Source organism: Ictalurus furcatus, chromosome 16 (genome assembly GCF_023375685.1).
Source record: "Ictalurus furcatus strain D&B chromosome 16, Billie_1.0, whole genome shotgun sequence".
Taxonomy (NCBI): Eukaryota; Metazoa; Chordata; class Actinopteri; order Siluriformes; family Ictaluridae; genus Ictalurus; species Ictalurus furcatus.
Window position 1 is genome coordinate 7,081,908 of NC_071270.1, and position 15,905 is coordinate 7,097,812.

Here is a 15,905-nt window from a genome sequence, read left to right on the forward strand (position 1 = left end):
CATACGTTTTCTTTTTTTTTCCTCTCTGCTAGGATGCGATTCTGTTCTACATTCCACAAATTGTGCAAGCACTCCGGTATGACAAGGTAGGAAGCTTTGGCTCATTGCACAGTTTTCCTAATGACACACAGGACAGTGTTTTCTCATGTCTCATGATGCGTGTTTTTCGCTCCTCTGTGACAGATGGGGTATGTGCGCGAATACATACTGTGGGCTGCACAGAAATCCCAGCTGCTTGCACATCAGTTCATTTGGAACATGAAGACCAACATCTACTTGGATGAGGAGGGTCACCAGAAAGACCGTGAGTAACTGGAGAGTGATCAAAACCAGAGGAAATGATAATTAATCCCAAGTAGTCCCAATAATGATTACATTGGTCAATTTCTGTAACATTATAGTTAGAGCCTATTTAATATATCATTAGCTATTTATTAATAACATAGGCAGCCACATGTACCATTTCTCAGGTGTAGTAGCTCATGGAGCAGATATGTTTTTATGCAGAATCTCAACTGACCTCTGTTGGTTTTCATTCACTGTTATTAACAATGTTCAGACAAATCTTTGAGGTGAAATACTTTGCATAGGATATTCTGATTTACAAGCTTGTAGTTGGTCTGTTAGTTGTATTAAAGACAATGTAGGTGTTAACAATCTTTTTAACCCCCCCCCCCCCCCCCGTACACAGCGGACATTGGAGAGCTGCTGGAACAGATGATGGAGGAGATCACAAGCTCTCTGTCTGGCCCAGCTAAAGACTTCTACCAGCGCGAGTTTGACTTCTTCAACAAGATCACCAATGTCTCTGCCATTATTAAGTATGTTCTCAAACACCAGTTAGTAATAAGAGAACTTCTCTGTTGTTCCAGGATTCATAATGTGCTGTTTTCTTATTGTCAGGCCAGTTCCTAAAGGCGAGGAGAGGAAAAGAGCTTGCCTCAAAGCCCTGTCTGATATCAAAGTTCAGCCAGGTGAGTGTTAATTTCCAGAGCATGTTCATGTTATGCTTTTGTCTAAGTACCCTTATTTTTATTTTTTTTTAATTTTGGGTTTATGACCTACTTTTTGTTCTGTTCACTCTTCCAGGCTGCTACTTACCAAGCAATCCTGAAGCCATTGTTCTGGATATTGACTATGAGTCAGGAACTCCCATGCAGAGGTGAGGTCTCTAAAACGCTAAAGAAAATGAGATACATCATTACTGTAATAGCACAGCTAATTGTAGTGCTCAATATTTGTATGGCGGATTGAGAAAACCAGTCAGATATCTATGGTTATGGCTGAATTCTCGCAAAATACTGAGATATATTACTCAACATTTTGACACTACTAGAATTCACAGCAGACCCGTGGATTAGCTGTTGTCTGCGTTCCGTACGCACTTCTGGGCAGCATATGTGGATTTGCATCTTGTAGTGCTGAAACATTGGTAAAATTCTGTCTGCTCATTTGACTTGCATCTGAAAACTTTTCAGAAACAATTCAGGTTTTGGTTTTTACTGTGATTCAGTGATTGATGCCAAATCTCAAAATGTGCCTACAAAAATGCTAAAAAAAACCCAACAACATCCAAATGTTTGGAGATGGAGTGCAAAGACAAGAGAGATTGGAGACTCATAATTGTGCTACAGTGTATAGTTGAATAGTTTTTGTTAGCACTTCTTTTTCCTAGGAATGTGTTATTCTACTTTCAGAGTCAGTTTGTATATAGAATAGATGATGATGTGTTTTAAAAAAAAAAAAAAGCACAGCCTTATATCATGGAAATTGATTTTCACATACTTTGACCCCTGAACTTGTAGTAACCATAAATATATGTCAGGAGGTAATGAGCCAGTTTTACAAATGCAGCTGTAAAAGTGGTCAGTCTGCCTAAAGATTTCTAAACGTTTGCTAGCTAAGCGTGATCTCCTCAAAGAGAATGTCAGGCTTTGATCAGGTTGTTCATAGCTACATGCGTCTCAAATGAAATGGACGTAACCTGAATCGTTTCAGCTTGTGATCAGGCATCAGATGCCGAAATGTGATTGGGAATGGAATCTGGTTAATGGCTGTAACCAGATTTGAACAAGTTGTAGCTTGTGGTTAAGATGAAAAAGAGAAATATAATTTCAATTCAGGAAGGTTTGTAGTTTTCAGAACTATAAATAGTAGAAAATGCCGAATAGGGTTTTCTCAGGCTGTCGCACGCTTCATGTGTCAGGACATTTCTGTGAAATTCATTTGCTTGTATTTTGCAGTGCTGCCAAAGCTCCTTATCTGGCAAAGTTCAAAGTCAAGCGATGTGGAGTGAGTGAGCTTGAGAAAGAAGGTGTGTTGTATATTCCTCTCGCACTCTTTTTTTTTTTTTTTGTCTCTGTCTATTCACTGTTTTGTGCAGGTCTGACATAATCATGGAATGAAAAAAAAAAGGGGTTAAACTTTTTTTCTCTCCAATTAATTATATTGTATTGACTAAATATTATAGTTACATGATCCTTGCCCAGGTCTGGTATTTGATTTGAATTTAAATACCGTCATTGCCATAGCTATGAAATTTCAGAAGCCCTTCAGCCGAATGTTTGTAGACTCTGCTGTGAAAGTAATAGTGTGCGTATCAAGCTTTCTAGACGGAAAGGTGAATACACCATACGCTTGACTTTCGATAGTCTTTAAATCGTTTATACGGAACAAAACGACACATCCAGGATCATCAACATTTTCAGCATTAGATTTGTTTGTGTTGGTACATTTCTAAGGAATTATTCAAAGAAGTATGTGTTTACCCATAATGAGAAACCTAAAAATGACATCATCAACTAATCACAGCTGTATTTACGTGTAGCTCCAGACTCTGTTGTCTTTAGACGTTCTTTTATTTTCAACATAAATCCAGATAATAACACAAAATACTCTTCAGCACAACTTATTGATCATTGCATAAGTGTATACTGTGTTCATTCCAGGTCTGCGATCCCTCAGCGATTCTGTAGATGACGGCGAAGAAAACTCTGAAGCCGCCCAGAAGATCTGCTGGCAAGCGGCCATTTTTAAAGTAGGAGACGACTGCAGGCAGGCAAGTCATCTTCCAAATATTTTAAGGCCACTGCTTTTTTGAATTCAGTGATGATCATTTTTGATGACAAACCTTATCTCTTGTGATAGGACATGCTGGCACTACAGATCATCGGGCTCTTTAAGAACATATTCGCGCTGGTGGGGCTCGACCTGTTTGTGTTCCCATACAGGGTTGTTGCTACAGCCCCTGGAGTGAGTTTCACTGCATAACACACACTAATCACTGTTAGGATCTTAGCTATTTTCTGACAGTTTTGCTTAGTTTATCGTTGGCTTATAAAGTTCCCTTGGCTTTTGATTTGAATATACTTTTTTTAATAAATACAGAAATAAATATATAAAGAGTGGTGATAGAAACCAGGAATAATTGAAGAGAATATTTTAAGAAGAAATGTCACGATTAGTACATGCAGTTGAAAATCAGGTGCAGAACTCACTGTTCAAGAATACAAATAAATAAAGCAGAGAATGTGTGTGTGTGTGTGTGTGTGTGTAAAAAGCACTGTTTTTTTCTTCCAGTGTGGTGTAATTGAGTGTATCCCGGACTGTAAGTCTCGTGATCAGCTGGGCAGGCAGACCGACTTCGGCATGTACGACTACTTTAGAAACAAGTATGGCGACGAGTCCACTCTGGCTTTCCAGAAGGTAACGTATTTCAAAACTAATGCTCGTTTGTTTCCTTTGAAAAGAAAAGAAAATATATATATATACATACATATACATATATACACACACACACACACACACACACACACACACACACACATATATATATATATATATATATATGTGTGTGTGTGTGTGTGTGTGTGTGTGTGTGTATATTAAAAATAAAGAATAAAACACAATAGACCTGCTGTTGTAGGAAAATAATCAATGGGTGGTGTGATGTCACTCAAAAGTTGATTATTTTCCAATAACAGTGTATTCCGAAGTGTTTTATTTCTCTTGTACTCCAGCGATTTGCCGTTACTGACGATTTTTCATTCATGAAATGAACGACACATTGTGGAACGTCCTCGAAGCAAGTCCTTCTCTGTTAGGACTGGTGTTATAACAGCTATAAACAGTCATTCCCTCACTTTTTAATTCTCTCTTGAAGCTACTAGGACAAAAATGTAGCTTGTTATGTTTTCGAGAAAAAGCTCAAAACCTGTGTCGGAAAACTTAGTTACGTCTTTAACTGTTACAAAGGACTAACACTGGAGACTCCTTCTAAAAATGCAAAATAAATGTTATCACAGAAAACACCACTGTATCAACACCAATTTCTGAATATGTTTATGTGGATCATCGCACATAAAATTTGCTGTGTACTACTGCTATTATACTGTTATATTACAATAAGCACATTAATGTAAACGTTGCAGCCGGAACTACTGTCAGAACCACTGTGATAGAAAATTTATCAACACGTTCTAACGAATCAGAATGACTGTTCAGCAGTGCTGTGGCATAATGCAAAGTAATTAATGTTTTTTTTTTTTTTTAATGTTATGAATTCAGTTCAATTCAGTTTATTTGTATAGCACTTATAACAATGGACGTTGTCACAAAGCAGCTTTACAGAAATCTGGATATAGATACAAACTTGTCCCTAATGATCAAGCCAGAGGCAATAGTGGCAAGGAAAAACTTCTTGAGAGGAGTTTTTTCAATGAGGAAGAACCCTTGAGAGGAACCAGACTCAAAAGAGAACCTTCTTTTTCTGGATGACACCCAGATAGTGCAATTATGAGTTATACTTATTCACAGCTGTATACTATAGAGTCATGCAGTGCTATATGTGTTATGTGCAGTTGTAGCTTTGTGATTAATGGTGTGTGATAGTGACTGGAACATTGTAGGATAAAATAACAGGGCTGCCAGAAAGCCACTGTTGGGCTCTTAACCCTCAACCGCTCAGTTATATTAATGGATTTGATTCTGCCTCAGTTCTAAATAGCTTTGGAAACATGTATCTGGCAAGTGAATAAATGTAAATTTATTCTATAGCTGTAAAAATGTTTAAATCGCATGCTATCCTGTCTGATGTCTGTTCCCTTAAATGGACAATCAGGTGTCCTAATGCACTGCCTGTGCTCTTGTGTCCACCAGGCGCGATATAATTTCATCCGCAGCATGGCTGCCTACAGCCTGCTCCTCTTCCTGCTGCAGATCAAAGACCGGCACAACGGAAACATCATGCTGGACAGCAAGGGCCATCTGATTCACATCGGTGTGTTTGTCTCTGATTTCTAAAACACAAGGCCAAAAACCCTAATGTTGAGTGCTTTTTTTTTTCTTTCAACAACAACAAAAAAAATTACTTTCGCAACAAATTGTAATTAAAAAAACTATAAGAACATATATATACATGGACGTTCCTGCAAAATATAGAAATAATACTATAATACTATTGCTTCTAAAGCAGGTTGGAGACTTACCAAAACATGATTATTCTCAAATACCACAATAATGCTTGAAGTAAATAATCAAAAAAAAAAATGACTGTATTTCAAATTTGATTAAAAGAATACATATGTACAGTGAAATCCAAAAGTCTGAGCGCACTAGTGAAATTTTTTCTATTTTGCATTAAAATTTCTAATTTAAAACAACATTTTTTCGTTTAAAAAACCCAACTTGAGTAAAAAGTAAAATCTTACAAAGTCTCTTAGTATTTGGTACATCCTCTTTTTTCTTTAATGACAGCGCGCACTTGAGCTGGACTCCAAGTTTGTGCAAAACCTTCTGGTCCATTTTAGATCAGAACACGGGCTTCAATAGAAAAGATAAAGCATGAGGAAAATCTTGAGCTTTATACAAAGCAGTTAATAGTCAATATCACAAATTTGCTGACATTTAAATAGAAACAGTACAGAAACTCTTGAATATTAAATATGAAAGATATTGAACAATTACTTTTTTGTTTTAAATATATATTTAAAGATGTTCAATGTGGTCTCAGTTTTTTTGGACCCCACTGTATATGTACTAAAAAAAAAAAGAAGGGGGAACACTGCTGCGCTGATACACGGTGGCTTAGTGATTAGCACGCCTCACACCTCCAGGGTCAGGGGTTCAATTCCCACCATGGCCCTGTGTGTGTGGAGTTTGCATGTTCTCCCCGTGCTGCGGGGGTTTCCTCCGGGTACTCCGGTTTCCTCCTCCAGTCCAAAGACATGCATGGTAGGCTGATTGGCATTTCCAAAGTGTCTGTAGTGTATGAATGGGTGTGTGAATGTGTATGTGAGTATGCACCCTGTCCAGGGTGTACCCCGCCTTGTGCCTGATGCTCCCTGGGATAGGCTCCAGGTTTTCCCGTGACCCTGAAGGATAAGCGGTATAGAAGATGGATGGATGTTTCACTTTTAGATTGTGTTTAATTAAAATTTATTATTTCTTTCTTGAATTCACAGTGAAACCACTGATTGGTCAGAAGGTGCTGATTAATTTTCTATAACAGCATCTCTGTCAGTAGGACTTATATAGCTCCACATAATTCATGGTCTAACAGATTAGAAATATTAACTAACAAAGAAAAACTTAGAGTCGTTGATATGAGTCTTTCTCTAAGGAGATTTATTTAACATTTGTGGAAGGAGTACTAAAATAAAAAAAGAACTTCTAAAAAAAGAAACAATAATAATAACAATTTACACTGATCATCCTGTTCAAAATCGTACACCCCCCTATCTCTTAATGTATCGTGTTGAATTCTTGAGCATCAGTGAATGTTTGCACCTTTTGTAATAGTTGTGTACGAGTCCCTCAATCGTCCTCAGTGTGAAAAGATGGACCTTAAAATCATATAGTCGCTGTTGGAAAGGGGTCAAATATGCAGAAGATGCTGGAAAAGCAAAGAATGTGCAGGACCTGGAGGATTTTTCTGAAGAACAGTGGGCAGTTTAACTGCTCAGAACAAACAAGGGACTCATGAACAACTATCACAAAACATAAAAACATTAACGTGGATCATCCAGGTCACGACACACAGTATTAAGAATAAAGGGTATGTAAACTTTTAAACTGGTTGATATGTGTAAATTCAGTTATTATTGTGTCTTGTGGACTATATGTAAACATCTGTTATGTGAAATAGCTTATTCAGGGCAGAACTAAATAACACAACAACATGCAATATTTATGATCTCGTTTATTTAAAAAAAAAATCAGATTCGGCAAGGCGTATGACCTCAACTGTAAATGTAACTATAAATGGTAAAAAATGATAAATTGATAAATGTTCTTTAACAAATAATAATAAATGTAATCATTGGAAAATTGGTGTGGTAAAAGAGAAACATGCTGTTTTAGGGAAAAAATCAGCTTTATGTTGGAAATGTCATCACGCCACGCCATCATTGATTATTTTCTATAACAGCACCCCCTGATGTGTTTTATTCCTGAAATTGATGTTTTTTTTGGTTTTGAAGTCTTGCAGTAGAATTATTTCTTTTTGTTTGTGGTTGTAGACTTTGGCTTTATGTTCGAGAGCTCTCCGGGTGGAAACCTGGGCTGGGAGCCGGACATCAAGCTGACCGACGAGATGGTGATGATCATGGGGGGCAAAATGGAGGCCACTCCGTTTAAGTGGTTCATGGAGATGTGCGTGCGTGGATATCTTGCTGTAAGGTGAGACGTGTGCCTCGTAAATATTTGATGATGAGGGATATGGTGTAAGGCCAGGACACAGGGTTAGAGTTCAGTCTGATTTTATTGAGGTGGGAGAAATTTAGAATATTACTGAACTGGAGGCCATTGCTTATGAGGAATGGACTAAGATTCCTCAGGAACGGTGCCAGAAGCTATGTATCTCGTTTGCAGCAGGTCATAACAGCAAAAGAGTGCTCTACTAAGTACTAAAGATGCTTTCCATGAAGGGGTTGAATAATTTAGAAACTGGAGAAGTCATTATAAGTTGCATTTTCAGTTGAATTTGGGAAAAGCACTTGAAGCATTCGTTGTGTTGAACTATTTCAATTGCTTTTGTTTGATTTGTTCATTGCAAACAGCTGAAAGTCTGTACATTTTGACAATAAACCTGATTTGCAAGGGGGTTTGAATTATTTTGATTGCAAAAAAAAAAGCTTTCATATTTGTGTTCTAACCTCTTTTCCTGTCTGTCTTTCTGGCTAATCAAAGGCCATATATGGATTCTGTGGTGTCATTGGTGACCTTGATGCTGGATACTGGCCTTCCATGCTTCAGAGGACAGACCATAAAACTGCTCAAGTATGTTGCGTGTGTCTTTTACCAGCAGACATTGTCACAAAGCAGCTTTACCGAAATCTGGATGTAGATTTAGAGCTCTAATGAGAGAGCCAGAATTGACATGAAGAAGAAACCTTGAGACTCTAATGGGAACTCATCCTTTCATGCAGGGTGCACTCAATAGAGAGATTATAAATCATTGCAACATAAGGTCTAGAAGAGTAAAGGCAAACAGTACTTGGGGCATTTTCACAATTGGCCCAAATACTTGAGTCTCATGATTACAATTCCATACATCACTATTATGCACACAGGTTTGCAAAATGGTATGCGCTAGGTACCTCCATTTTTAGTCTTTTGTTATATTCTTTTGGTGCCAACACTCAAGCTGTGAAGAAAAATGCTTTTTGGATATGTAGCATGTCCTCATGCAGGAATGCCTGGAAAGGATTTTCAGTATGCAGGGTTTTCGCTAGGTTTTCAGAGGGCTTAGGTGCTGTCTGGGTTCCCGTGGGTAGTAGTAGCTGGGGGGTTTGAAATTATTCAAAGGAAAGTTTCAGTTATTTTATGTTTTTGACCAATATCTTTACCATTTTTGTGAAAGAAAGCTAAGCAACACTTATTGCACTTACAGTCAAAAGTCTATTCATTTCACCAAGTAACATGTTTGAGATTTAATTGAAATATACGTTTATACATTTATTATACATATACATTTATTTCAACAGCAAATATTGCAGCTCTCTTTCGAACACTTTGTTCAGGCTTACCTAATCAATGGCTTGTAACTTGCTTATCCAAGTCGCAAGTTGAAGGTTATAACTGCCATCCCAAATTGACGGCACGGAGAAATATCCAGCCAGCTGTTTGATTAGCTTGACGACGAGCATTTATCACACACCAATCTCACAAACGTTTGTCCAAACTCTGATTGTTGATTGGCCGGTTATTCCTTTTGCCAGCTAACCTTTCTGTTTAGCGCAGACTTAGTGAGATTATCCACTGATACAAGGATGAGTTTTGAACATAAACTGCAATAAGCCAGTGCTCTTATTAATGTCTAAATAAATGTTTAAAAATGTATTGTTGTTTGTGTATTATAGGCAAAGGTTCAATCCAAACATGAGTGAAAAGGATGCTGCGGCATTTATGATTAAAGTCATCGAGCGTTGCTTCCTCAGCAGCAGGTACAAGCTCATTATTATTATTATTATTATTATTATTATTATTATTAATTTATTTATCTATTTTTATTTTTGAAAAAATCATTTTAATTCATGGTCAGTAAATCATTAAACCAATTTGTCAGCATATAAAACTTTTTAAAAAGATTTATTTGATTGTACATCAATGAGAACAACAATAATAATCCATTTTAGTGGCTGTAGTTGATAGCCACGTTCATGTTTGCCATATACAGTATCTCACAAAAGTGAGTACACCAGTCACATTTTTGTAAATATTTGATTATATCTTTTCATGTGACAACACTGAAGAAATGACACTTTGCTACAATGTAAAGTAGTGAGTGTACAGCTTGTGTAACAGTGTAAATTTGCTGTCCCCTCAAAATAACTCAACACCCAGCCATTAATGTCTAAACCGCTGGCAACAAAAGTGAGTACACCCCTAAGTGAAAATGTCCAAAATGGGCCCAATTAGCCATTTTACCTCCCCGGTGTCATGTGACTTGTTAGTGTTACAAGGTCTCAGGTGTGAATGGGGAGCAGGTGTGTTAAATTTGGTGTCATCGCTCTCACACTCCCTCATACTGGTCACAGGAAGTTCAACATGGCACCTCATGGCAAAGAACTCTCTGAGGATCTGAAAAAAAGAATTGTTGCTCTACATAAAGATGGCCTAGGCTATAAGAAGATTGCCAAGACCCTGACACTGAGCTGCAGCACGATGGCCAAGACCACACAGTGGTTTAACAGGACAGGTTCCACTCAGAACAGGCCTCGCCATGGTCGACCAAAATATGTTGGGTGCACGTGCTCAGCGTCATATCCAGAGGTTGTCTTTGGGAAATAGACGTATGAGTGCTGCCAGCATTGCTGCAGAAGTTGAAGGGGTGGGGGGTCAGCCTGTCAGTGCTCAGACCATACACCGCACACTGCATCAAATTGGTCTGCATGGCTGTCGTCCCAGAAGGAAGCCTCTTCTAAAGATGATGCACAAGAAAGCCCACAAACAGTTTGCTGAAGACAAGCCATGAATGCCAACATGTGACATACTGAAGCAGAGCATGATCCCACCATGTATTCCAGAATGATAATGACCCCAAACACACCTCCAAGACGACCACTGCCTTGCTAAAGAAGCTGAGGGTGAAGGTGATGGACTGGCCAAGCATGTCTCCAGACCTAAACCCTATTGAGCATCTGTGGGGCATCCTCAAACAGAAGGTGGAGGAGCACAAGGTCTCTAACATCCACCAGTGATGTCGTCGTGGAGGCGTGGAAGAGGACTCCAGTGGCAACCTGTAAAGCTCTGGTGAACTCCATGACCAAGAGGGTTAAGGCAGTGCTGGAAAATAATGGTGGCCACACAAAATATTGACACTTTGGGCCCAATTTGGACATTTTCACTTAGGGGTGTACTCACTTTTGTTGCCAGTGGTTTACACATTAATGGCTGTGTGTTGAGTTATTTTGAGGGGACAGCAAATTTACACTGTTATACAAGCTGTACACCCACTACTTTACATTGTAGCAAAGTGTCATTTCTTCAGTGTTGTCACATGAAAAGATATAATCAAATATTTACAAAAATGTGACTGGTGTACTCACTTTTGTGAGATACTGTATAGTTTGACTAATGGCGCACTTTTCTGTGTTGCAGGAGTAAAACCTATGACATGCTACAGTATTACCAAAACCAGATCCCATACTGATGTCACTACACTTCATCCTCCTTCAGTCCATAATTATGTATGCCTCTTAGCTGTCCCCCTTTCTCTGGCATCAGTGGCCATATCAGACAAAATGTCCATATATATATATATATATATATATATATATATGTATATATGTAAAGACAAGCACTTTATATAATCCTTAGCCCCATCACAGTGAAGGTAATGGCAGTGTGTTAGTCGTAGGTCAGTTGTTTCCTGCAGAGCTGCTCTGTAGTCATCTGCTGTACAAAATGCTGTATGTGCAATGAGTCCGTTTTAATCTCCCTTTAAGATGTACACCGTAATAGATCCATACCCCTTAACATTCCACTTTGAATGTTTACAGCATTTCTAATCTGCGGGACTGGGTATGGTTTGTTTACTACCAGCGAAGCTATCTTTGTCACCTTTACCCAAATAGTACTGTAATTGCTCGTGCGCTCCTGCAACAATCCGCTATTGCGCAATATGTCTGTAATGTGTCATGTTTTAAATACGATGTGCACTGGATGTTTAATTATTATTCCGATCAAACCACTGGTTTGAAGACGTGTAGAATTGGAGTGCTTTTGCATGTACTTGAATAGTCTTTTTGGTAATGCGTTCACTCGCTAAAAGGATCTTTTCTCAGATTTCACATTTCAGCTCTTATGCTTATGGTAAACAATTGGCTTCACTTTTTATTTAAAGTTTTATTTCAAAGAATTTATTCATTGCGCTGTGCGGAGGAATCGTTCATCTGTTAAATGATTTTGTTTTAAGAGACATTATCCAGAGAACTATTGTAGTATATGGAATGTAAAGGTGAACCCTGTTTCGTGTGTGTGTGTGTGTGTATGTATGTATATATATATATATATATATATATATATATATATATATATATATATATATATATATAAAAATACATATAAATAAAGTCTGAGATACATGTATGACATAACGGTCAGTAGCCTGAACGATGATCTAGAACTTTGTTTTATTTTAGCCTTAATGTTCCCATTAGCGCATTAATAGATTATCTCGTTCTGTATCCATCAAGTCGAGCTTTGTTCCTTTGGTGCGTTTTATTTATACAGCTGTGCAATAACCCCCATATTACTGGAGTATCGGTAGATGCTGGTTGGAAAAGTGGAGCCGTGATGGTAAGCTCTTTTGTGGTGAGCTCAATAGACTAGTGCTCTACTGTCACAATCGTAGCTGGCTTTACACAGGCTGCATGGGTGTGGAAAACAGGGATTTGCTGATTGTTTGATCCCCTGAAGTAGAATGATGGTGTGTTTCAATTGAAATTTAATATGCTCCCATGTCCAACAATACAAATGGTTTTAAAAAATAGTGTGTGTGTGGTGTCTTTTTTATTATTTTTTTTTTAAGGTAGTTTACTCATTACCCTTTCTGTATAAAAATATATAGTCAGTACATTTACATTTCTGATATAAACTAAGCCAATGCACCGTATTTGGATGATGTATACAGCATCACCATAATGAATTTGAAAGAAAGAATGCAAGATATCTGGATGTCTATTTGGTCAGGGATGGCTGTTTGGCCACCCTGAGTCTCGCTTTCATTAATATTTAATTAAGAGGTTGTAGCGTGGCACAGAAACACTGTGGTGATCCATGGAGAGCTTCCACTTCTATAGAGCTTCCATGTAGAAATACAGGAGATCTCATTAATTCACCTCCAGCAGTCGGTATCTCCACATATCACCTTCTCTGTTCTGTTCTTTCCCTATCCTTCCCTTTGTCCTTGAACCATCTCTCTCTCTCTCTCTCTCTCTCTCTCTCTCACACACACACACACACAGACACACAGAGCAGTTGTTCCAGCTCAGCATTGTAAGAATAAGGGAGCAGAATGTGAGAGTATCAGTTCGTTCTCCAGAAGCCCACACTCTCTCTTGGAATTCCACGTCCATCCATACATTAGGCCAAATACAGCATTGCCATGGTAACTGACTCCCTTGGTACGAAAGAGGGGGTGGGTGTGTTCAGAGTGTGTGTGCAGCAGTAATTGGTATTGCTACTGTCAACCCCCCCCCCCCCCCCAAACATGCCCATTCATTCGCAGCAAGCAATTTTCAGAAAACATCCCCTCCCCAACCACACAGTCATCATATTATCATGGGGCCAGCAATGTTTATGCAGCTCTGCAGAGGAAACCATTGGGCCACCCTGAGTTACTACAACAGCTTCACTGCATCTTGACAAGTACTGTACTGTAATGGAGGGATGAACACCATTCTTCCAAAAGATATATTCTTTCAATTGGTGTTTTGATAGTAGAGCACACTGGATAACGATTCACTCCAAACTCTCTCTTAGGTGTTCATCTGGGTTCAGATCTGGTGACCGTGAAGGCCATAAGCACATGATTTACATCATTTTCATACTCATTAAACCATTCAACTCGCATGTCATGTGGGTGGGACATTGTCATACTGGAAGAGACCACTCCCATCAGGATAAAAATGTTGCATCATATGATAAAGGTGATTAGTCAGAAGAACTTTGTATTGACTTGCTGTGACCCTTAACTTTGCCAGCAGAATGTCCCATAGCATAACTGAGCTACCATTTTACCCCTTTATTACCAATGTTATAAAATACCCATTGTATTTTGTCAATCCTTTTTTTCATCACACAGCAATGCCATCTAGCTTTAATATTGCTTCTGTTTATTTACAATTTACACGGTTCACAGTTTTACACTTCCTTCCCTTTTAATTCTAGCTGGCTAGCTAATAAGAAATCTGGCAGGATATCTGAGGCCTTGAAGCCTGGATTTAGGCTGAAAGACATGCCCAAACCTGCAGGCTGCAGACAGACCCTCCTAAAGACAAGGCCCCTAACCCTCCAAGGCACCTAAAAGTGGGCAACATAGATATAACTTAGATTAATAACACAGTAACAATAATTAATGACCAGCTTGTGGCAGTAACTGATCTAAATGCTTTCTAAAAAGAACAGCTCTACTCCCATTGTTATTGATCCAACTGTGTTAGCAAACACATTAATGAAGTGGGAGCTAGCTGGTGTATTACCTTACCCTGTGGTACGTTAATGGCAGTGACACCACAACTATGAAGAATTCAAAATGTGCTGTTCTTGCACCTTAGTATCCCTATTAACTGTAAAATAAATTTCATGGACCCTCTCAGCACAGATTTATGTTATGAACATAATCCATCTATTCACTGTACATAATAATTCAGGAAATTTATTGAAGCTATAGAGCCTTTTATTCTTGAACTTTCCACGGACACAGCATATCAGGTCCAAGTTGACATTCTTTATGGAAACTGCAAGTGCCGCATGTGCAGGGTGTGGGCGGGATTCGGGCCCCCCCAGCCCCAGGGGTGCGAGGCAGGTGTGCTAACCACTAGGCAGCCATGCCCCCCCCCCCCCCCCCCACATAGTACATTAACTTCTTTATTTAAAAAAATAAAATAAAATGCGTTTTCTACATTGTAAATCCATTATAAGGGTGAGAACTGTATGCAAAAGCTCACTCAAAACCCGAGTAATGGCCGTAACGAAGCGTAAATGTTAGTTTCATCCTGGGATACCGTTCATATAAGTTTATTCGCTGGATATATGATCACATATCGCATGGACGTCTGTGGTTTGCTAAATGTTTTAACTAGAAGTGAGTTTGATGTAAAATCACTTTGTCAAAAATAGTTTCATCAGAATGTTTTTTTTTTAAATAAATTGAAAAAGCAGCCTAATAATTATGCAAATGAAATGCATTTGAAGTACCTGCTACTCTTCTCAGGACTAATGAGACTATGGATATTATGATTAAGGATAAAGGTGATCAGAACAAGTTCTAGTTATGTTTTTTTTTTTTTTTTTTTTTTTTTAATAGCATTTTCCAGTATTGTTAAATGAAGCAGCTATGGAGGTCTTGAAAAAGGAAAACCAAAGCCTTGGGGTGGCACAGTTTTTCTAGCATACCCTGCTCTCTCACACACACATGGGGCTAATACAAGCTGACAGTGATGAATGGGCTTAAAGGGGATACTGAATTTGGATGCAGCACTGGTGTATTTATGCATGTGGGTGTCGAGGTTGTTTTTTTTTTTTTTTTCCGTTGAACCCACTCTAAATCTGCATACACCCTGCATCTTGGTCTCAGTGACCCATTATGGATAATCAAATACAGTTGACAGCCTTTAATTTAAAAAAAATTGTACCAGGAGTGTCTGCTTATTACCGCTACACTGCATACACTCTGTTTTGAAATATGCTGATACATGCACAGAAAGAGCATCAACCTGAGTACCAAATTAAGGAATAAAAAAATGGCATCACTTCTTACCCAACACCTTTAGTAGTTATTTTTATTTTAGATACAGCAAAGCGTTATACTGTAACTGACATGAAGAGATTCACTCCAAATGTACAGCTCAGCTGATCATCAGCTAGCCACTGAAAAATATTCTTCCTATGAACAATTCTCTTTTCATTGCCATGTCTAGCAATGCCATCTAGAAATGTGTGGCAGAGAAAAAGATAGGGTGAAAAAACAAAACAAAACAAAACAAAAAAAAACAGATGTCAGGTTTTACTTTGAATTTTTTTCTTCTTTTTTTTAGCCTGGTCTTTTGTTGCCCAGTCCCTTCAGCTCCAGAAAAGAAGCCCATTATGCCTAGTCCCAAAGCTTGCTTTTCTATAGTGCCATGGCACAGGGCAAATGGAGGAGGGAGGAGGGCAGGCTCTCTCTCCCTCACTTTCTCTGT

General features: G+C 38.5%; 1 protein-coding gene across 4 annotated transcripts in view; it reads left to right on the forward strand.

Moving 5' to 3' along the window:
* The window catches only part of pi4kaa (phosphatidylinositol 4-kinase, catalytic, alpha a), a 51,305-nt gene extending 39,307 nt beyond the window's left edge, over window positions 1-11,998 (forward strand). For all 4 annotated transcript variants that reach the window (XM_053644680.1, XM_053644682.1, XM_053644681.1 and 1 more), the window contains 14 exons: window positions 33-86; window positions 184-304; window positions 692-821; window positions 904-974; window positions 1,090-1,162; window positions 2,244-2,314; window positions 2,949-3,058; window positions 3,148-3,252; window positions 3,580-3,705; window positions 5,158-5,278; window positions 7,518-7,677; window positions 8,188-8,277; window positions 9,360-9,443; window positions 11,101-11,998. In XM_053644680.1, the coding sequence (XP_053500655.1) occupies window positions 33-86; window positions 184-304; window positions 692-821; window positions 904-974; window positions 1,090-1,162; window positions 2,244-2,314; window positions 2,949-3,058; window positions 3,148-3,252; window positions 3,580-3,705; window positions 5,158-5,278; window positions 7,518-7,677; window positions 8,188-8,277; window positions 9,360-9,443; window positions 11,101-11,152 (1,368 nt within the window). In that variant the 3' untranslated portion in view covers window positions 11,153-11,998. The remainder of the gene's footprint in view (window positions 1-32; window positions 87-183; window positions 305-691; window positions 822-903; window positions 975-1,089; window positions 1,163-2,243; window positions 2,315-2,948; window positions 3,059-3,147; window positions 3,253-3,579; window positions 3,706-5,157; window positions 5,279-7,517; window positions 7,678-8,187; window positions 8,278-9,359; window positions 9,444-11,100) is intronic.
* The last annotated feature ends 3,907 nt before the right edge of the window (window positions 11,999-15,905 follow it).